The 19,986-nt window shown below is 38.8% G+C and overlaps 1 protein-coding gene across 3 annotated transcripts in view; it reads left to right on the top strand.

The window, feature by feature from the left end:
- The window catches only part of VWA8 (von Willebrand factor A domain containing 8), a 359,206-nt gene that overhangs the window by 220,469 nt on the left and 118,751 nt on the right, over positions 1-19,986 (top strand). For all 3 annotated transcript variants that reach the window (XM_027116169.1, XM_027116168.1, XM_027116171.1), the window contains exons 27-29: positions 14,071-14,179; positions 15,321-15,459; positions 18,035-18,234. In XM_027116169.1, the coding sequence (XP_026971970.1) occupies positions 14,071-14,179; positions 15,321-15,459; positions 18,035-18,234 (448 nt within the window). The remainder of the gene's footprint in view (positions 1-14,070; positions 14,180-15,320; positions 15,460-18,034; positions 18,235-19,986) is intronic.

Raw genomic sequence — 19,986 nt, 5'->3', positions numbered from 1 at the left:
TTTTTTTTTTTTTTTTTTTTTTTTTTTTTTTTTTGCGTTATGTGGGCCTCTCACTGTCGTGGCCTCTCTCGTTGCGGAGCACAGGCTCCGGACGTGCTGGCCCAGCGGCCATGGCTCACGGGCCCAGCCGCTCCGCGGCATGTGGGATCTTCCCTGACCGGGGCACGAACCCGTGTCCCCTGCATCGGCAGGTGGACTCTCAACCACTGCGCCACCAGGGAAGCCCGGCCCATCGTTTTAATCACAGTGTCCTTTAAATTAATGCCATTTGTCATGGATTACAGAAGTAAATAAAAACATCTTTTTTATACGATGCAAGCAAATTTGCTTATATCTTTTCTCCTACAATAAGGATTTGATTTTTGAAAAGTCAAAATAGGTGACATTCACAAATTCTTCAAAATGAGTAGAACGATTCTTTTCTTTTTTCAGTTTATTCTATATAGAATCCTTTACTTAGAACTACCATCCTCAAAATCACACTCATTATATAGTTAGCTTTGGCAGAATAATTATAAATCACTGTGCATTTTCTGTGCATCTGTGAGTTGCTTCTAAGTCATTACAAATTAGAGTTGGCCTCCATCGCGGGGCCAATAGCTCCTGTGTTCAAAGGTGGAATGGACTCCCCAGGGGAAAGGTAGGGTATACCTTCTTGTAGTCCGGGTTTAAAGAGATCAGGATGAATCTTGTTGGGGAGGTACTCAAGTGATTCAAACTTAGAATACCAGATTAAATAGCTTTTAATGTCCTTCAAACTCATAGATTCTATGGTTCACTGCCCCTAGATGAATTGGATACCTGAACAAGTTGTCACTCTTCTCCCTTATATCAGCAACCATTCATTACTTTATCAGCCAGTCTCACAGCATATTTTAACAGAACTCGCGATGAAGGTAGCTAAGGTCATGCTTTCCTGTTGTAAGAGGTGTTGATATTTCATTGCAGTGTGTGGTACATGATCATGTTTAGTATTGATCTTTCTGTTTAGAGTAGTGCCAGGTGTGCACATTTGCAGACAGAATAGCTTCATCTATACTGAATGTGTCTTAAAAGGGTATCTGTCTAGAATCAGTTTTCTACATTAAGACTTATCCTGTGTAATTGGAACATCAACAGCAGCTGCTGCTTCTCTGACCAAGACCAACTACGGGGTCTTCCAAGTACCAGAAACACCAAAAACATCCCCAACCAGGGCCTCCCTTAGGAGTAATTTCATAAGGTTTATCTTTCAATATAAGAATGATTATCAGTTTACTATTTATCCCATTAAATTAAAAGACGCACTTCTTAAAGTTTTGTGCTTCTCCTTCCATTTTCCAAACTATTATATGGTATAATTTCCTTTTTGAAGTCTAGTTTTTACAGATGAGTTTATTATATTGATCGTGAAGTTCTAAGGTATGCAGTTCCACTCTGCATCATGATTTACTTGCACTTCATAAAAGAGCTCTCAGTTTTCAAAAACAGTAAGATTTACATAATGACACTATTATAAGCAGAAGGGTGGTATTGGGCTTTACAGTTTCATAGTCCTTGCGCTTTCTTCTCTTGGTATATTATGAAGTAGCTTCACAGCCATTTTATTTGCTTTCAGCTCCTTTATGGGGGTGCAGAGAAAATTTAAAAATATAACCAATCTACATAGAAATTGTCAAGATCTATGAATCTTCTTCCATACTCATCTTCAGCAGTCTCACAGAATTATCCTTGATCCTTTAGGCGTTTGTAAGTGATATCTGTCACCTGGCTGAGTAGAAATCCCCAATCCCGACCAATAGGTAACTCTTCCAAATACACTTGCAAAGTAGATTGCATTGTTTGTTGAGAGTCACGTAGTCAGGATGCAGTGAGGAAGATCTGCCATGGTGGTTTGCAACTTGCCATCAAGATGAGAAACAAGTAGGTGAAGATGTTGTCCGTTGTAATGTAACCAAATATGCATTCATTTAACAAACACTATTGTACATTTATGTGGTAAACACTAAGTAGGGAGTCAGAAATATAAAGGTGAAGAAGGCTCAGTACCTGCCTTCAAGGAGGTCATTATAATTGGGGAAGCACTGAAGTAGAGTGACTTGTGTTCTGTGAGAGCCACACAAGAGCGAGTGAAGAGGTGGGGTTGCTGCCTTCTGCCCTGGGGGAGATTCAGGGACAGGAACCAAGCTGAATCTTTATAGGATGACTAGGTGTTCTCCAGGCAAATAAAGGAGAAGAAAGCACTTCAAGCAGAGACAGTTTTAAGAGGTCATGGTGCCTTTTGGAAAATGCAAGTATTTTGGTGACTAAAACTAAAGATTAAATGAGGGCATGCTATGTGGTGAGACTAAAAGGGAGAGAAGAGTCTGGGGAACCCTAGAAGAATTTGAAGCCAGAAAGTAGCATGGTCTGATTCATAATTTAGGAAGACCCCTTTAAGTTTTCTAAAGATAAGAAACTGAAAGGCCGAGAAACTGAAGGCAGGAAGACCCACCTGCTGGGAAGCAACTGCAGTAATCCCGGTGATGAACAGTGAGAGCTTCCATTGTGGCAGTGGGAATGAAACAGAGGGACGCCGGTGAGAGAGGTTTCCGTAGCAGAATCGATGGATTCTGAGTGCCAGAGATACAAGTGAGTAAGATGTCAGCCTTACCTTCAATGAATTAACAATCTTGGGAAAACATGTAAACTCCCAACCTTATTACGCAATTTTATGTTCAAAGTACTACATTTGCAGTAGGGTTTCTCATCCTGTGAGTCCTTTTTGTGGGAAATAACAGGACTCAAACAACCTTTTTTTTTTTTTTACTTGGGCCTCTTACTGTTGTGGCCTCTCCCGTTGCGGAGCACAGGCTCCAGACGCTCAGGCTCAGCGGCCATGGCTCACGGGCCCAGCCGCTCCGTGGCATGTGGGATCTTCCCGGACCGGGGCACGAACCTGTGTCCCCTGCATCGGGAGGCGGACTCTCAACCACTGCGCCACCAGGGAAGCCCCAAACAACTTTTGTTTGTTTGTTTTCTGGGAAAATTTCCAACTGGGAAAGTTTCAGTCCCAGTCATTATTGATGTGAATAATTAGAAACGGAAAGAATTTAAGATTGGAAAATACTAAGATGTAGTTGGTAAAGCAGATGGCAGAAAAAGAGAAGTTTTTGCAGTGAAATTTGAAGAGAGATGAGGGAAAGGAAACCCAAGCCCCAGAACTGTAGTTTCACATCTTCTATGAAGAAGAAGAAAGCCAGAGATATGTGGAGCAAGGTGACAACATCTGCTTTAGCACGGAGTGACCCTGGGCAGCAGCACAGACCCTGCGCAGTGTCACGCTGGATACCAGGGAGCAATTTGAGAAGTGTTAGCCAAGAATAACAAGTCTCCCTAAATCTTTTTCCATCCTATATCCAAATGAATCTTTATTTCTGTGAGCACAGCAGGACCTTGGTGGCAGAGGTGCACAAGTCTAAGTTATAAAGTGAAAACCATAATGTCTAAATGCAGAGCCAGCCAGTGAAAGGGAAAGCACATGTACATACTCGTGTACATATCATTCGCAGCAAAGCAAAATTTATTTACCAGCAACATGTGTGACCGTAGGGAAGGGAAATTCAGAAGTTTCTAGCAAACAAGGGAGGGTAATTGGGGATAGTAGTACCCATTATTACTAATTTAAAGTGTTTAGAGTGACATTTCTGTTTTCTCTATGTAGTGTGTTGACTTTTTATTTTAGTAAGTATAAATATTTACAAGGGATTTCATAGATTCACTTCTGACCATGCTCTCTAAAACTGTTATTCTCTATCAGGTCTTAAATTTGAAAATGGCAAATTCTCCAGAACTCTATCTTAAGAGTTTCTAAGAGTTCCATATGTACAAATTTCCATGGAAACCCAGAAGAGCAAGAGATTCATTCTGCCCAGAAAGAAATATGGGAGAGGGATGCAAGGGGAAGTAACATTTGAATTGGGCCTTAAAAATGAGAAGGATTTCATCAAAGAGGCAATAGCAGAAAGGAATTCTGGGCTGAAGTAATAACCTCATGGAAGCATGAAAATGCATAGCGTGTTCAGGAACAGCAAGTAGCAATTTGAGGTAACTAAGGCATACATTAGCTGGAGAGTAAGAGGAAGGGGTAAGAACCAAAGGTGGAAATACTTGTCAGTGTTATTCTATTAAAGGTTCCAGTAAACTCAGTTAATTATTACCAGAGGTTAGATTTAAAACATTAGGAATGAGTGAGGCCTGCTAAAATTGGAGTTGTTCTTTTTCTTCTCAAAGATGGTAGTAATTGGTGAATTTTTGAGTGTCGGTGGAACTACCCAGAAGGGTTCCATTATTCCCATGAAAATTAGTAGTTCTTGTGGTAAGGAAATGTTTTAGGAATTGTTGATAATAGGTATATCAACAACTTTTGCAGAATGCCCCTAGAAAGATCCAAATCTTTTTCATGTGTTTCTTTCATACTCCAGAAATAGTATTGGCAAATGTTCAGAGAAGGCAGAAGTTTGCCAGAACATACTCTTTAAAACCCCAGCTCACCTCTATGGAACAATCTTAGACAAATCTCTTGTATGTCATTCAGACTCTATAACTCAACTTTGGTGTCCATGTGCACCATGTTATGAAATGTATGCATGCTTAAAAAAAACTTTTTCCTTTCTGTAACTTGGCTAAGTGCTATAATTTGACCTGAGTCATAATTTTGAAAGTCACCTTTTTTTTTAGTTAAAAGTTTTTCTTCCAGATCTTTATGAATTCTTCCACAAGGGATTAAGAAACATCACAACATATGAATTGAAATACTTCATTGTTTTAAAAAACATAAATTCATGAATGACATGATAAAAAGTAGTACTATTAATAAGTCTTAAGTTCATCCTCTTCCCCTTTAAAATCAAATCCAGACATCATTCCAGCTAGGACTTTAACGGACTTAAACAATACAAGTGACAAGATCTTAAAACTATGGAAAATGACATTGTTGTTTCAATCAAGTCAGGTATAACAACTTAAGTCTGGTTGGAGTTGAATGACAGATTTCAGTAATGGAATATAGGGCCTTTTGCTAACTGGTTAGTAGTTAGAATTACCCCCAAATTACTGTTGAATATGTCTCGAATTCCAAAGCTTATTCATACACTCAGTTATAATTCCCCTTCCCCCTAACTACTAACTTATTGAAGGGGAGAGAGTTAATAGCCGTCAAATTTTTCCACAACTTATTGGGAGGACTTAGTAGTGGAAAATAAATGAGGGGCTTTGGTTTACCTCACTTGGCCAGCCTGGAGCCCACAGGAAGTCTAGAAACAACTCCCTGTGTTACCAAGGATCTGACAGAGTCAGTTTGATTGTGCAACAGCAGAACACCCTGCGTATGTGACTTTCAGTTGCAATTGTTAACGCTAATAGCATCTTGTTATGTGGTTCTGGAATAGCTTCTATATGGGGCACCTGAAGGTCTTTCCCATACTCTGCCAACCAAACTGCTAGTACTATTTTTAAATGGAACCAGGCAACCTGTAATTTCCATGACTGTTACTTAGAATGAGTTGGCAAGTTCAAAGCAGCTTTCATGAATATCCCTGGGGGTTGTCAGTAAAAATTGGAAGTCGAGCAAAGTTACTTTTTCCCAAATAGATAAAGGTTTTTGGTTTTGTTTTGTTTTTAGCATCTGTATGATACTTTGTGGGATTATTAAAGGATATATTAGACGTGTTTTTTAGGCTAGATTTCAACCTATCAACCGAACATCATTTTTATTAAGCAATTCTCCACTTCTGATTAGATTTCCAGATGTGTAACTGTTTCTCTTGTCTTCAAAGAGCCAATTTAGGATGTATGTAGAGCTCCTTTTTTAAAAAAAAAAAAAAAAAAAACAGCAATTTTGTCTATCAGGCACCTATTCTATTGATAGGTATAGATAGTTTCATTCTGTTTATTTATTTTAACTCCAGAGCACTAAGGTAATGTAAGATCTACCACTGGTACTTCGCTCCACTCACTTTAGTGATCATCAGAGACCTCCCCCAGCTGTAGGAAACCAGAACCTTACAGATTATCCCTTTCATCTCACAAAGGAAGAAATTAACACTCAGAGAAATTGTCTAACTTTTCCCTTCACAAGTTTGCTAGTTAATAAAAGAACTAGCACTAGAACCTCCTAAGTCTTCTACACTAGAGGGAAATTAGGTGTGTCTCCTTCCTTTGTTTTCTCCTCTGTATTTAGAGACTTAATTCTCCTTTGGTGAACTACTGAAAGCAATGAAGAATCCTGTTCATCCCCTAAACAAGGACAGGGAGATTCCAGTCTATGAGATGTTTTCAAGATCTGCCCTTTTGACACGGAAATGTGTTTTTATAACATTTAAGAGAGAACACAGTAATAGTAAATCCTCTGACTCACTGCCTCTTCCACCTCATTACTGATAGAAACATGGAAATAAGTGGATGACCAATCAGGATAATTGTCCACGTACTTAAAATGTATTTTAAATGACAGATAGAAAAACACATACGTACTTCCGAATGATTTATGACTTAGAAAAATTTCAATGTAAATTTCTTTCCTTCTGTGTTGAACATTAACATTTCAAAGGACAAAAATCATATTCCACCAGAAAGCATGGTTTCATATTCTTTTTTTTTGTACAATTTAGCAAACCTTTTTTAAATTTAATTTATTTTTTATACAGCAGGTTCTTATTAGTTATCCATTTTATACATATTAGTGTATACCTGTCAATCCCAATCACCTAATTCATCCCACCACCACCACCACCCCCCGCCACTTTCCCCCTTTGGTGTCCATATGTTTGTTGTCTACATCTGTGTCTCAATTTCTGCCCTGCAAACCGGTTCATCTGTACCATTTTTCTAGGTTCCACATATATGCGTTAATATGCGATATTTCTTTTTCTCTTTCTGACTTACTTCACTCTGTATGACAGTCTCTAGATTCATCCACATCTCTACAAATGACCCAATTTCATTCCTTTTTATGGCTGAGTAATATTCCATTGTATATATGTACCACATCTTCTTTATCCATTGGTCTGTCACTGGGCATTTAGGTTGCTTCCATGACCTGGCTATTGTACATACTGCTGCAATGAACATTGGGGTGCATGTGTCTTTTTGAATTATAGTTTTCTCTGGGTATATGCTCAGTAGTGGGATTGCTGGGTCATATGGTAATTCTATTTTTAGTTTTTTAAGGAACCTCCATACTGTTCTCCATAGTGGCTGTATCAATTTACATTCCCACCAACAGTGCAAGAGGGTTCCCTTTTCTCCACACCCTCTCCAGCATTTGTTTGTAGATTTTCTGACGATGCCCATCCTAACTGGTGTGAGGTGATACCTCATTGTAGTTTGGATTTGCATTTCTCTAATAATTAGTGATGTTGAGCAGCTTTTCATGTGCTTCTTGGCCATCTGTATGTCTGCTTTGGAGAAATGTCTATTTAGGTCTTCTCCCCATTTTTTGATTGGCTTGTTTGCTTTTTTAATATTGAGCTGCATGAGCTGTTTATATATTTTGGAGATTAATTCTTTGTCCGTTGATTTGTTCGCAAATATTTTCTCCCATTATGAGGGCTGCCTTTTGGTCTTGTGTGTAGTTTCCTTTGCTTTGCAAAAGCTTTTAAGTTTCATTAGGTCCCATTTGTTTATTTTTGTTTTTATTTCCATGACTCTAGGAGGTGGATCAAAAAAGATCTTGCTGTGATGTATATCAAAGAGTGTTCTTCCTATGTTTTCCTCTAGAAGTTTTATAGTGTCTGGTCTTATATTTAGGTCTCTAATCCATTTTGAGTTTATTTTTGTATATGGTGTTAGGGAGTTTTCTAATTGCATTCTTTTTGTTGTTGTTGTTTGTTTTGTTTTGGGTTTTTTTTGCGGTACACGGGCCTCTCACTGCTGTGGCCTCTCCCGCCACGGAGCACAGGCTCCGGACGCGCAGGCCCAGTGGCCATCACTCACGGGCCCAGCCGCTCTGCAGCACGTGGGATCCTCCCGGACCGGGGCACGAACCCATGTCCCCTGCATTGGCAGGTGGACTCTCAACCACTGCGCCACCAGGGAAGCCCTCTAATTTCATTCTTTTACATGGAGCTGTCCAGTTTTCCCAGCACCACTTATTACAGAGGGTGTCTTTTCTCCACTTTATGTGCTTGCCTCCTTTGTCATAGATTAGTTGACCATAGGTGCGTGGGTTTATCTCCAGGCTTTCTATCCTGTTCCATTGATCTATATTTCTGTTTTTGTGTCAGTACCATATTGTCTTGATTACTGTAGCTTTGTAGAATAGTCTGAAGTCAGGGAGTCTGATTCCTTCAGCTCCGTTTTTTTCCCTCAAGACTGCTTTGGCTATTCGGGGTCTTTTGTGTCTCCATACAAATTTTAAGACTTTTTTTTCTAGTTCTGTAAAAAAGGCCATTGGTAATTTGATGGGGATTGCATTGAATCTGTAGATTGCTTTGGGTAGTATCGTCATTTTCACAGTGTTGATTCTTCCAATCCAAGAACATGGTATATCTCTCCATCTGTTTGTATCATCTTTAATTTCTTTCAACAGTGTCTTATAGTTTTCTGTCTACAGGTCTTTTGTCTCCCTAGGTAGGTTTATTCCTAGGTATTTTATTATTTTTGTTGCGATGGTAAATGGGAGTGTTTCCTTAATTTCTCTTTCAGATTTTTCATCATTAGTGTATAGGAATGCAAGAGATTTCTGTGCATTAATTTTGTATCCTGCAACTTTACCAAATTCATTGATTAGCTCTAGTAGCTTTCTGGTGGCATCTTTAGGATTCTTTATGTATAGTATCATGTCATCTGCAAACAGTGACAATTTTACTTCTTTTCCAATTTGTATTCCTTTCATTTCTTTTTCTTCTCTGATTGCCATGGTTAGGACTTCCAAAACTGTGTTGAATAATAGTGGCAAGAGTGGACATCCTTGTCTTGTTCCTGGTCTTAGGGGAAATGTTTTCGGTTTTTCACCATTGAGAATGATGTTTGCTGTGGGTTTGTCATATATGGCCTTTGTTATGTTGAGGGAGGTTCCCTCTATGCCCACTTTCTGGAGAGTTTTTATCATAAATAGGTGTTGAATTTTTTCAAAAGCTTTTTCTGCATCTGTTGATATGGTCATATGGTTTTTATTCTTCAATTTGTTTATATGGTGTATCACATTGATGGATTTGCCTATATTGAAGGATCCTTACATCCCTGGGATAAATCCCACTTGATCATGGTGTATGATCCTTTTAATGTGTTGTTGGATTCTGTTTGCTAGTATTTTTTTTTTTTTTTTTTTGCTGTACGCAGGCCTCTCACTGTTGTGGCCTCTCCCATTGCGGAGCACAGGCTCCGGACGCGCAGGCTCAGCGGCCATGGCTCATGGGTTCAGCCCCTCTGTGGCATGTTGGATCTTCTCCAACCAGGGCACGAACCCGTGTCCCCTGCATCGGCAGGCGGACTCTCAACCACTGCGCCACCAGGAAGCCCGTGTTTGCTACTATTTTGTTGAGGCTTTTTGCGTCTATATTCATCAGTGATACTGGTCTGTAATTTTCTTTTTTTGTAGTATCTTTGTCTGGTTTTGGTATCAGGGTGATGGTGGCCTCATAGAGTGAGTTTGGGAGTATTCATTCCTCTGCAGTTTTTTGGAAGAGTTTTAGATGGATGGGTGTTAGCTCTTCTCTAAATTTTTGATAGAATTCACCTGTGAAGCCATCTGGTCCTGGACTTTTGTTTGTTGGAAGATTTTTAATCACAGTTTCAGTTTCAATACTTGTGATTGGTCTGTTCATATTTTCTGTTTCTTCCTGGTTCAGTCTTGGAAGGTTATACCTTTCTAAGAATTTTTCCCGTTTCTTCCAGGTTGTCCATTTTATTGGCATAGAGTTGCTTGTCGTAGTCTCTTTGGATGCTTTGTAGTTCTGCGGTGTCTGTTGTAACTTCTTTTTTGTTTCTAATTTTATTGAGTTGCGTCTTCTCCCTCTTTTTCTTGATGAGTCTGGCTAATGGTTTATCAATTTTGTTTATCCTCTCAAAGAACCAGCTTTTAGATTTATTGATCTTTGCTATTGTTTTCTTTGTTTTTATTTCATTTATTTCTGCTCTGATCTTTATGATTACTTTCCTTCTGCTAACTTTGGGTTTTGTTTGTTCTTCTTTCTCTTGTTCCTTTAGGGGTAAGTTTAGAAAGTTTATTTGGGATTTTTCTTGTTTCTTGAGGTAGGCTTGTATAGCTACAAACTTCCCTCTTAGAACTGCTTTTGCTGCATCCCCTAGGTTTTGGATCGTTGTGTTTTCATTATCATTTGTCTCTAGGTATTTTTTGATTTCCTCTTTGATTTCTTCAGTGATCTCTTGGTTATTTAGTAACGTCTTGTTTAGCCTCCATGTGTTTGTGTTTTTTACATTTTTTTCCTGTAATTGATTTCTAATCTCATAGCGTTGTGGTCAGAAAAGATGCTTGATATGATTTCAGTTTTCTTAAATTTACTGAGGCTTGATTTGTGACCCAAGATGTGATCTAACCTGGAGAATGTTCCATGAGCACTTGAGAAGAAAGTGTAATCTGCTGTTTTGGGATGGAATATCCTATAAGTATCAATTAAATCTATCTGGTCTCTTGTGTCATTTAAAGCTTGTGTTTCCTTATTAATTTTCTGTTTGGATGATCTGTCCATTGGTGTAAGTGAGGTGTTAAAGTCCCCTACTATTATTGTGTTACTGTCGACTTCCTCTTTTATAGCTGTTAGCAGTTGCCTTATGTATTGAGGTGCTCCTATGTTGGGGGCATATATATTTATAATTGTTATATTTCCTTCTTGGATTGATCTCTTGATCATTAGGTAGTGTCCTTCCTTGTCTCTTGTAACATTCTTTATTTTAAAGTCTATTTTATCTGATATGAGTATTGCTTTCTTTTGATTTCCATTTGCATGGAATATCTTTTTCCATCCCCTCGCTTTCAGTCTGAATGTGTCCCTAGGTCTGAAGTGGGTCTCTTGTAGACAGCATATATATGAGTCTTGTCTTTGTATCCATTCAGCAAGTCTGTGTGTTTTGGTTGGAGCATTTAATCCATTCATGTTTAAGGTAATTATCGATATGTGTGTTCCTATTACCATTTTCTTAATTGTTTTGGGTTTGGCTTTGTAGGTCCTTTTCTTCTCTTGTGTTTTCCACTTAGAGAAGTTCCTTTAGCATTTGTTTTAAAGCTGGTTTGGTGGTGCTGAATTCTCTTAGCTTTTGCTTGTCTGTAAAGCTTTTGATTTCTCCTCGAATCTGAACGAGATCCTTGCCGGGTAGAGTAATCTTGGTTGTAGTTTCTTCCCTTTCACCACTTTAAGTATATGATGCCACTCCCTTCTGGCTTGTAGAGTTTGTGCTGAGAAATCAGCTGTTAACCTTATGGGAGTTCCCTTGTATGTTATTTGTTATTTTTCCCTTGCTGCTTTCAATAACTTTTCTTTGTCTTTAATTTTTGCCGATTTGATTACTATGTGTCTCAGTGTGTTTCTCCTTGGGTTTATCCTGTATGGGACTCCCTGCACTTCCTGGACTTGGGTGGCTATTTCCTTTCCCATGTTAGGGAAGTTTTCAACTATAATCTCTTCAAATATTTTCTCGGGTCCTTTCTCTCTCTCTTCTCCTTCTGGGACCCCTATAATGCGAATGTTGTTGTGTTTAATGTTGTCCCAGAGGTCTCTTAGGCTGTTTTCATTTCTTTTCATTCTTTTTTCTTTATTCTGTTCCACAGCAGTGAATTCCACCATTCTGTCTTCCAGGTCACTTATCCGTTCTTCTGCCTCTGCTATTGATTCCTTCTAGTGTATTTTTCATTTCAATTATTGTGTTGTTCATCTCTGTTTGTTTGTTCCTTAATTCTTCTAGATCTTTGTTAAACATTTCTTGCATCTTCTCAATCTTTGCCTCCATTCTTTTTCTGAGGTCCTGCACCATCTTCACTATCATTATTCTGAATTCTTTTTCTGGAAAGTTGCCTATCTCCACTTCATTTAGTTGTTTTTCTTGGGGTTTATCTTGTTCCTTCATCTGGTACATAGCCCTCTGCCTTTTCATCTTGTCTGTCTCTCTGTGAATGTGGTTTTTGTTCCACAGACTACAGGATTGTAGTTTTTCTTGCTTCTGCTGTCTGCCCTCTGGCGCATTAGGCTATCTAAGAGGCTTGTGCAAGTTTCCTGATGGGAGGGACTGGTGGTGGGTAGAGCTGGCTGTTGCTTTGGTGGGCAGAGCTCAGTAAAACTTTAATCCTCTTGTCTGCTCGTGGGTGGGGCTGAGTTTCCTCCCTGTTAATTGTTTGGCCTGAGTCGACCCGGGCTCTTTGGTGGGCCTAATGGCGGACTCTGGGAGGGCTCACACCAAGGAGTGCTTCCCAGAACTTCTGCTGCCAGTGTCCTTGTCCTCACGGTGAGACACAACCACCCCCTGCCTCTGCAGGAGACCCTCCAACACTAGCAGGTAGGTCTGGTTCAGTCTCCTGTGGGGTTACTGCTCCTTCCCCTGGGTCCCGATGCACACACTACTTTGTGTGTGCCCTCCAACAGTGGAGTCTCTGTTTCCCCCAGTCCTGTCGAAGTCCTGCATTCAAATCCGGCTAGCCTTCAAAGTCTGATTCTCTAGGAATTCCTCCTCCCATTGCTGGAACCCCAGATTGGGAAGCCTGATGTGGGCCTCAGAACCTTCACTCCAGTGGGTGGACTTCTGTGGTATAAGTGTTCTCCAGTTTGTGTCACCCACCCAGTAGCTATAGGATTTGATTTTGTTGTGATTGTGCCCCTCCTACCATCTCATTGTGGCTTCTCCTTTGTCTTTGGATGTGGAGTATCTTTTTTGGTGAGTTCCAGTGTCTTCCTGTCAATGATTGTTCAGCAGTTAGTTGTGATTCTGGTGTTCTTGCAAGAGAGAGTAAGAGCACATCCTTCTACTCTGCCATCTTGAACCAATCTTCTCTGGTTTCGTATTCTATGCAAAAAAAATCTAAGCCTTGTATGGTCTTATTAAGTATATGGAGATATTTTGTCAGATTACTCTTTCACTGAAAATAAAATGATTTTCTAAATATCAATATGTACTCTTTTAATGATCATCACGCTCATTTCAAGCATACATTTCAATTTATAGCCACATATACGTGCCTTAGTTTTAAAGAACTTTTAACTCTGAATCATTTTTGGCCTTCACTTACCATGGAATAAGAAATTTATAATGAATTAAGTGACAAATTTATGGTTCCTCTTTTAAAGATTCAAAGAAAAGGTAGTATGATTAAAAAGTAAAAACTTATTCTAAAGAATTTGTCTGTGGTTTTGTACTTTAGCGTTGCTATATTTGTTTTCGCAAGTTATTTTGTTTAAATGTAATTTTAAATAAAATGGAATCTAAACACAGAATAATTCCATTAGAAGTCAGAATAGTAGCTCCCTTGGTAGGGGTAATGACTGAAGTGGTCCATGGGAGTTTCTGAGTGTTGGTGATGCTTGGGTGCTGGACTCACACGTGTGCTCAGGACTAAGTGGCACATTTATATGAACGTTTCTGTAGGTATATTATATGTCAAGTCAAAGTTAAAAAAAAAAAATTAAAGTGCTAAGATAGACCCTATGAAACTTGCCCTGTACAACTTACAAGCATGTGACTGGTAGTACTGTGTACTATTTATTATTTGATTTCAAATTTAGGAGAATAGAATGAAAAAATGGATGGATTGCTCCATTGTTTTTCCTAAATCCTTCCTATACTGTAATGGGAATTTGATATTAAATTGCTAAGTATTTACCAATTCAGGGAAAAAATATGTAAACCCTAATTATATTTGTCATTAAGGTAAAAACAGACTAGGACCTTACCTTCTGAGTTTCTGAAATGTGAAATCTTTTTCTTTTCAAAGTATATTTTAAATATCATATTAAAGACTATCTTTTAATAAAATTAAATATAACTCACTTCTAAGTCAAGCATTCTTCAAATTTGCTTGTGTGGTCGGTAATATATGGCTCATTCTTTTTTCCTATGACTTGGAAACAAGAAGAAGTGTTTATTCTTCAAATTAATCCTTGACAGGTTGCCTTTGCCACAGCAGACCTTCATGGGCTATTGGACAATTGGTCAGTCAAGAAATGGAATGCAAAAACTATTGTGTCCAGCAGAAACTCATCGCATAGATGTAAAGGTTGATATCATTCTTTCTTCATTAGAATATTGAATGTTATCCATTTTTCTATATCTTCCCTGGAGAAAATCCATTCAATCTCAGAAATGACTTGTTCTGATGTTATTTTAGAATAGATTAACTTCTGCTCTAACTCTTAAGCCAGTCTGGCCTCTGAGGGACTCAATGTAGGTAATGGCTAATGACCAGTAGAATTCCTAAGAGCTATCCTGTATTTCAGGAAAGTCAGATAGGATGGTTACTCCATTATATTTGTTCTCGTGAAAAAGGGCAAAGGAATATCAGTCACTAGTTGCAATAGAAACCCCTCTAGGTTTGACTGTGGGGAATTAGATGCTTATAAAATCATTAGAAAGGACAGGAGGAACAGAGTCAAGGGACCATCGCTGGACTTTTGGTTTCAAGATGAGTGTTTTTGCTTCTGCTACCACCCCTGTTGTTGGGAGCTGCACAGTAAGGCAGGATCAGCAAACTTTTCCTGTAAAGGGCCAGATAGCAAATATGTTAGGCATTGTGACCATACGGATTCTGTCACAACTACTCAACTTTGCCATGGGAGCAAAAAAGCAGCCTCAGACAGTACATTAACTAGTATCAGTCGCTAGTTGCAATAGGAGTGTGAGGAATGTCGTTTTTAATCTTCTAGCTCCTAAGATACAGCCTAGATAGAAGGGGTGAGAGCGCCCATGGATGGCAAAATAGTAAATATCTAACCCAAACATTTTTGATTAATTAAGGACTGTAAGGGCATGCAAATCAATGTTTAAGAGTCAACTGTATTTAAAAAATTATTCTGGTTTGGACAGCTCTGTGTCCCAATACTTGAAGTTCAAAACTTGCTGTTGGCTTAGGAAAGAATGAAGGAATGAGAACTCCTATGGGATTTTACATCTGCTATATTTTGTGAGTAAAAAAAAAAAGGAAGTGAGAAATTAAATAAGATAGCACATGTGAAAGCATTTATAAATGCAAGTATATGGTATTATGATTGTTATAAGTGTCATGCTAGTCAGTAAAATGAGAAGAGGCATATCAGGATGTGGAATATTTGAACTGAAAATCTGTATTTTGGAAGAACTTTAGCTTTTCTACTTTTTGCCAACTACACAAATGTCTTAACTCAGATAACTATTTTTTGTAGGGTCCAGCACTTATAAACATACAGGAGTATCCAATAGAAAGACATGAAGGAAGATCCCAAACCTTTACTGAAGAATGTGCCTCCTGGAAGTTACCATTGGATGAAATTAACCTAATCTGTGACATTGCTACATCACATGGTATGTCAGTTTATTCTTTTGATTTTTCCTTCCTGCACTGATTTTTTTAAAAGCAGGATCAAAATAACCTGTAGACATCAAGAAGTCTATGATAGACTCAATAACTGTGTCATTCTTGGATTGGATAGCAATTGTATGTAATTTAGAACTAATTTCCTATAACAACCTAACAAAATACTATTGTGAAATCCACATAAGCACTGCTGAGTTTATATGCATATGTCTGCTTCTCATTACAATTGTAGCACAAAGTTAAACACACCCAGGCGTGTGCTAAAAATAGAAGAGGGAAAGAAAAAGGAAAAACATTGGATTTTTTTGGCTCGGATTCCAGTTTGGTGATTGCATGAACCCTGAAAGCAGGAGGATTTGCAGTCATTAAACCTCTCGTTGTAAAGAATGGCAAATAAAAGATGTGAATTTCTGGCATCTGCGTCTCTGGACTGTTGCCATTACCTACTGATTCATGCGGTGTGCCCTGGGTACTTTTTGGCAGAAGTTTTCAATTGATGGCAGTTACCAAGGTGATATAAACAGAAGTGATGGCAGGGGAAAGGGAGAAATTCTCTAACTTGTCTACAATGGAGGTTATTCAGGCAAAAATTCAGAAGCAAGTTTTTGTTCATGTAAGTTCTGTGGATGTTTTCTCCAACATCAGCTATGTTGAGTAAAAATATGTGCTTTTAAAATGTACAGGGTTTTTGTTGGTAACAGATTGGTGCCCCTATTAAGATATTTTACATTCACTAGTAGAGACTAAGTATGAATCTTACGGATAAAATTTGAACTTTGCCCTTGTCTCACATTTAGAGATTGTAAGTAAGTATGCTGTGATCCTCTGCCCCATGCCAGTGACACGTGTCATTAAACCTTGTCACAGCCTCACAATTCTCACAGGCAGCCACTGTGAGCCAGTCAGAATTGGTCCTTAAAAATGAACTCATTTGCTGTCCCTCACATAATTCAACCCTCTATTTTAGTGTTGTCCACATTTGCAAGCTAGGTTTTTGTGTTGTTTTTTATTTCTTTGTTTCTTTACCTATTCTATATTGGTGAGAGGAAAGAACATTTTCTTGGGTTAGCGTCAGGGTTAAATATACATATATGTGTGTGTGTGTGTGTGTGTGTGTGTGTGTGTGTGTGTGTGTGTGTGTGTGTGTGTATATATATTTGAGCCGAAGACCAAACAGCACTTAATGCCTGCAATAAGAGAGAGCAATTGTAAGTTCGTGAAGTACATTTCTATTTATTTTTCTCTTTTTACATTTCTATTAATACTGTTATTTTATTCCCTGGTCCCTATACTGTGTACAAAGGTGCTCAATAAATGTTGAATTGAACTTATTTGTGCTGATAGTAGAAGCATTAAAAAGATTCTTAAATTATAAGTTGTGTGATTCTATCTGATATTTAGAACTGTAGCACACATACACACACACACACACACACACACACACACACAGAGTTCACATTGTCTCCTAAATCATATGTCTTCTTCTGCCCTTCCATTGATTTGTGTTTCTTATCAATGTTAGCTTATTTAAATTTACCATATCTTTATATATATTTATATATATTTAAGTTTTCTATATCTTTATATATATTTAGTCTTTATGTGTAGACATGACATATACATGCACACACACATACACTATATTTTTTTTCCAGATTTTCATATCTTGTGTCTTAGTTTTGGGTTCAGAAAATATGACCACTGTAAATAGATACCTGGATGATGAGTGATGTTAATAGCATTTATTATACAGAAGCAGCTTAATCCCTTGCTTCAAGGTTCCCAGAAATAGAGATTATGGGAAACATAGTCCAAAGTCTGGCTTCTCTAAGGGAAGCCCTCAAACCAACAGCAGTGACATCTCGTGGGAGCTTGTTGGAAAAGCAGAGTCTGAAACCCCACCTCAGACCCACTGAATCAGAATCTGCATTTTCATTAGATCCCCAGGTGATGCACATGCACTTGAAAGTTGAAGAAGCACTGAAATAGAATTCAAAAAATGGACCTAGTCAAGTACTAGTTTGAAAAGACAGAGACTTTGTAATAATAAATACACAAATATGAAAAAAGATAATTTGGAAAATAAGATCCATAGAGCTAAGAACAAAAAATGGGATTACTTATTTACTAGAAAAGCCTAAAGATCTAGTAACTAGCCGGGAAATGCCAGATTAGCAGATAGAAGATGTTGACCAGCTGTTGTCCATCTGAGCCAATAATAAAATAAGAGGGAACAGACTTTTACTGAGGCATAAAATACTTTCATGCAAGGAAGAATTTCCTGACATTGAGGAGTGTTAAATATTTAATGGTGTTAGCATGAGATGTTATAGATTCTTTGGGGACCAGATACTTCCAGGAATAGGTAGGTGTGACCCAATGTACATTTACAGCAGGTGCGAAATTGCTTCTGAAAGTGCTCTTCAACCTAATCAATCCATTTGCAAATCATCTGCTGAGTTCTGATTGTGTGCTGCCTCACGATTCAGTTTTCACTGGACCTTTTGACCAGTCAGAAAATCTATTGCAGACCATGGAATTGACACTTTTTTGTCATTTCAGAAAATGAGGAAAATACTCTCTATGTAGTTGCATGCAATCCCGTTTCCTTATACTTTATGAATATGACTGGGAAAAGCGGCTACTTTGTGGACCTTTTTGACATCTTCCCAAGAGCGGCCAGTGGAGTCTGGCACCCATTTGTGACAGTGGCGCCGCTGGGAAATCCCCTCAAGGGTCAAGTGATTCTCCATGAGCAGCAGGTAATGACATGGTCTAATGATGCCCAGGGTAACTGATGCAAAGGAGAAGGCAAGAGTGTTTTTCAACCTATAACTAAAAATATGTGCTTTCATAAAGATTGAGGTCAGGGGCTGAAGGACGGGATCAGGAGTTGTATTTTATCAGTACCACAAGGCAGGCTAATATCTTCCTCTCTGCAGAGACTTCTCAACCTCATCACTAATGACATTTGAGGCTAGATAATTCTTTGTTGTGAAGCTTACATTCTCTTTGCGGGGATAGACAACAAACAAGTAAGCCAACAAATAAATACCAATTTCAAGTAGTGATAGGTGCTGTATAAAAATAAGGTAAGGTCCTAAGGAATGATGGGGGTAGGGTAGGAGGAGATGAAAGGGTAAACGGTACTCAAAAGAGTGCTGAGATATCTCCCCTTAGGAGATGACATTTTACCTGAAACCTGAATGGCATTCTTTATGTGGAGATAGCCATGTAAATATACTGAATGGAATTGTCTTAGTCTGTTTGGGCTGCTGCAACACAAGTACCATAGACTAGGTAGCTTATGAACAGAAGAAATTTATTTCTCACAGTTCTGCAGCCTAGGAAGTCCAAGATCAAGGCACTTGCGTATTCAGCGTCTGGTGAGAACCCACTTCCTAGACAGCTGTCTTTTCATGGTAGCCTCACACGGCAGTAGGAGCAGGGATCTCTTTCGTTTCTCTTTTATAAGGGTGGTAATCCCATTCGTGAAGACTCCACCTTCATGACCTAATCATCTCCATAGGCCCCACTTCCTAATATATTGGGGCTTAGGACTTCAGACTACAAATTTTGGGAGGGCATCAGGCCATCGCAGGAATACACTGAGATTCTTTAGTATCTAATGATGCTCAAGTTCCAGCCATCACTACTATTGTAAGACAACACTAATGAAAAGTACAGATGCCCAGAGTCAGGCTAAAAGTAATTCCAAACAGAAGATATAGGTCAAAAGACAGTGTTTCAATTAATGAGAATTCTCCAGGTCTAAGTTAATCTGTACTATCCAATAGAAAGGAGTACAATGTTTTTGCAGACCTATTACCCACCTAGTATCTACCAAATAGTATACTAAGCATATTATTCATTCATCAGATATGTATCATGTGCCTACTATTAGGGATACTGCCATGAACAAAACAACAAAAATCCTTGTTCTCAAAAGCTTACGTTCTGGTGCAAAAGGTAGACAATAAGCAAAGTAAATAATTACATCTTAAGTCAGAAGATGAGAAGCAAGGGAGAGTAAAATAGAAGGCTGGGAGGAAGGTTGCCTTTAAAACAGGGTGGGCGGGCAGGGATTGCCTAACTGAGAAAGTGATATTTAAGCAAAGATCTGATAGAGGTGAGGGAGAGAAGAGATATCAGGAATAAGAGAGTTCTAGGCAAAGGAATTGTAAGTTCAAAGGCCCAGAGGCTGGAACATGGCTCTCCATCTTTAAAGAAGCGTGGTGGGGAAGACTGAATGAGGGGGAGGGTATAAGGAGGTGGGGTCAAAGAGGTCACTCAGTGGGTTGGGTCAGGGACGTGGTGGAAGGCTGGGGAAGCAGAGGTGTAGAGCCTTGTAAATCATTCTAACGTTCTGCGGCCTGACTGTGAGGAAAGGGGAAGGTCTTAGAGGGTTTCAAGCAGAGGAGAAGCAAGATCTGACTTATATTTTTAAAAGATTTCTCCAGCTCCTCTTAGGTGAATAGTCTGTAGGTACTAAAGCAGAGTGAAGGAGATTAATG

This window comes from Aethalodelphis obliquidens, unplaced genomic scaffold (assembly GCF_003676395.1).
Source record: "Aethalodelphis obliquidens isolate GAN/ISIS:26980383/991018 unplaced genomic scaffold, ASM367639v1 scaffold16, whole genome shotgun sequence".
Classification (NCBI taxonomy): Eukaryota; Metazoa; Chordata; class Mammalia; order Artiodactyla; family Delphinidae; genus Aethalodelphis; species Aethalodelphis obliquidens.
Note: the sequence above shows the minus strand (reverse complement) of the source record. Positions and strands in the feature narration are given on the sequence as shown.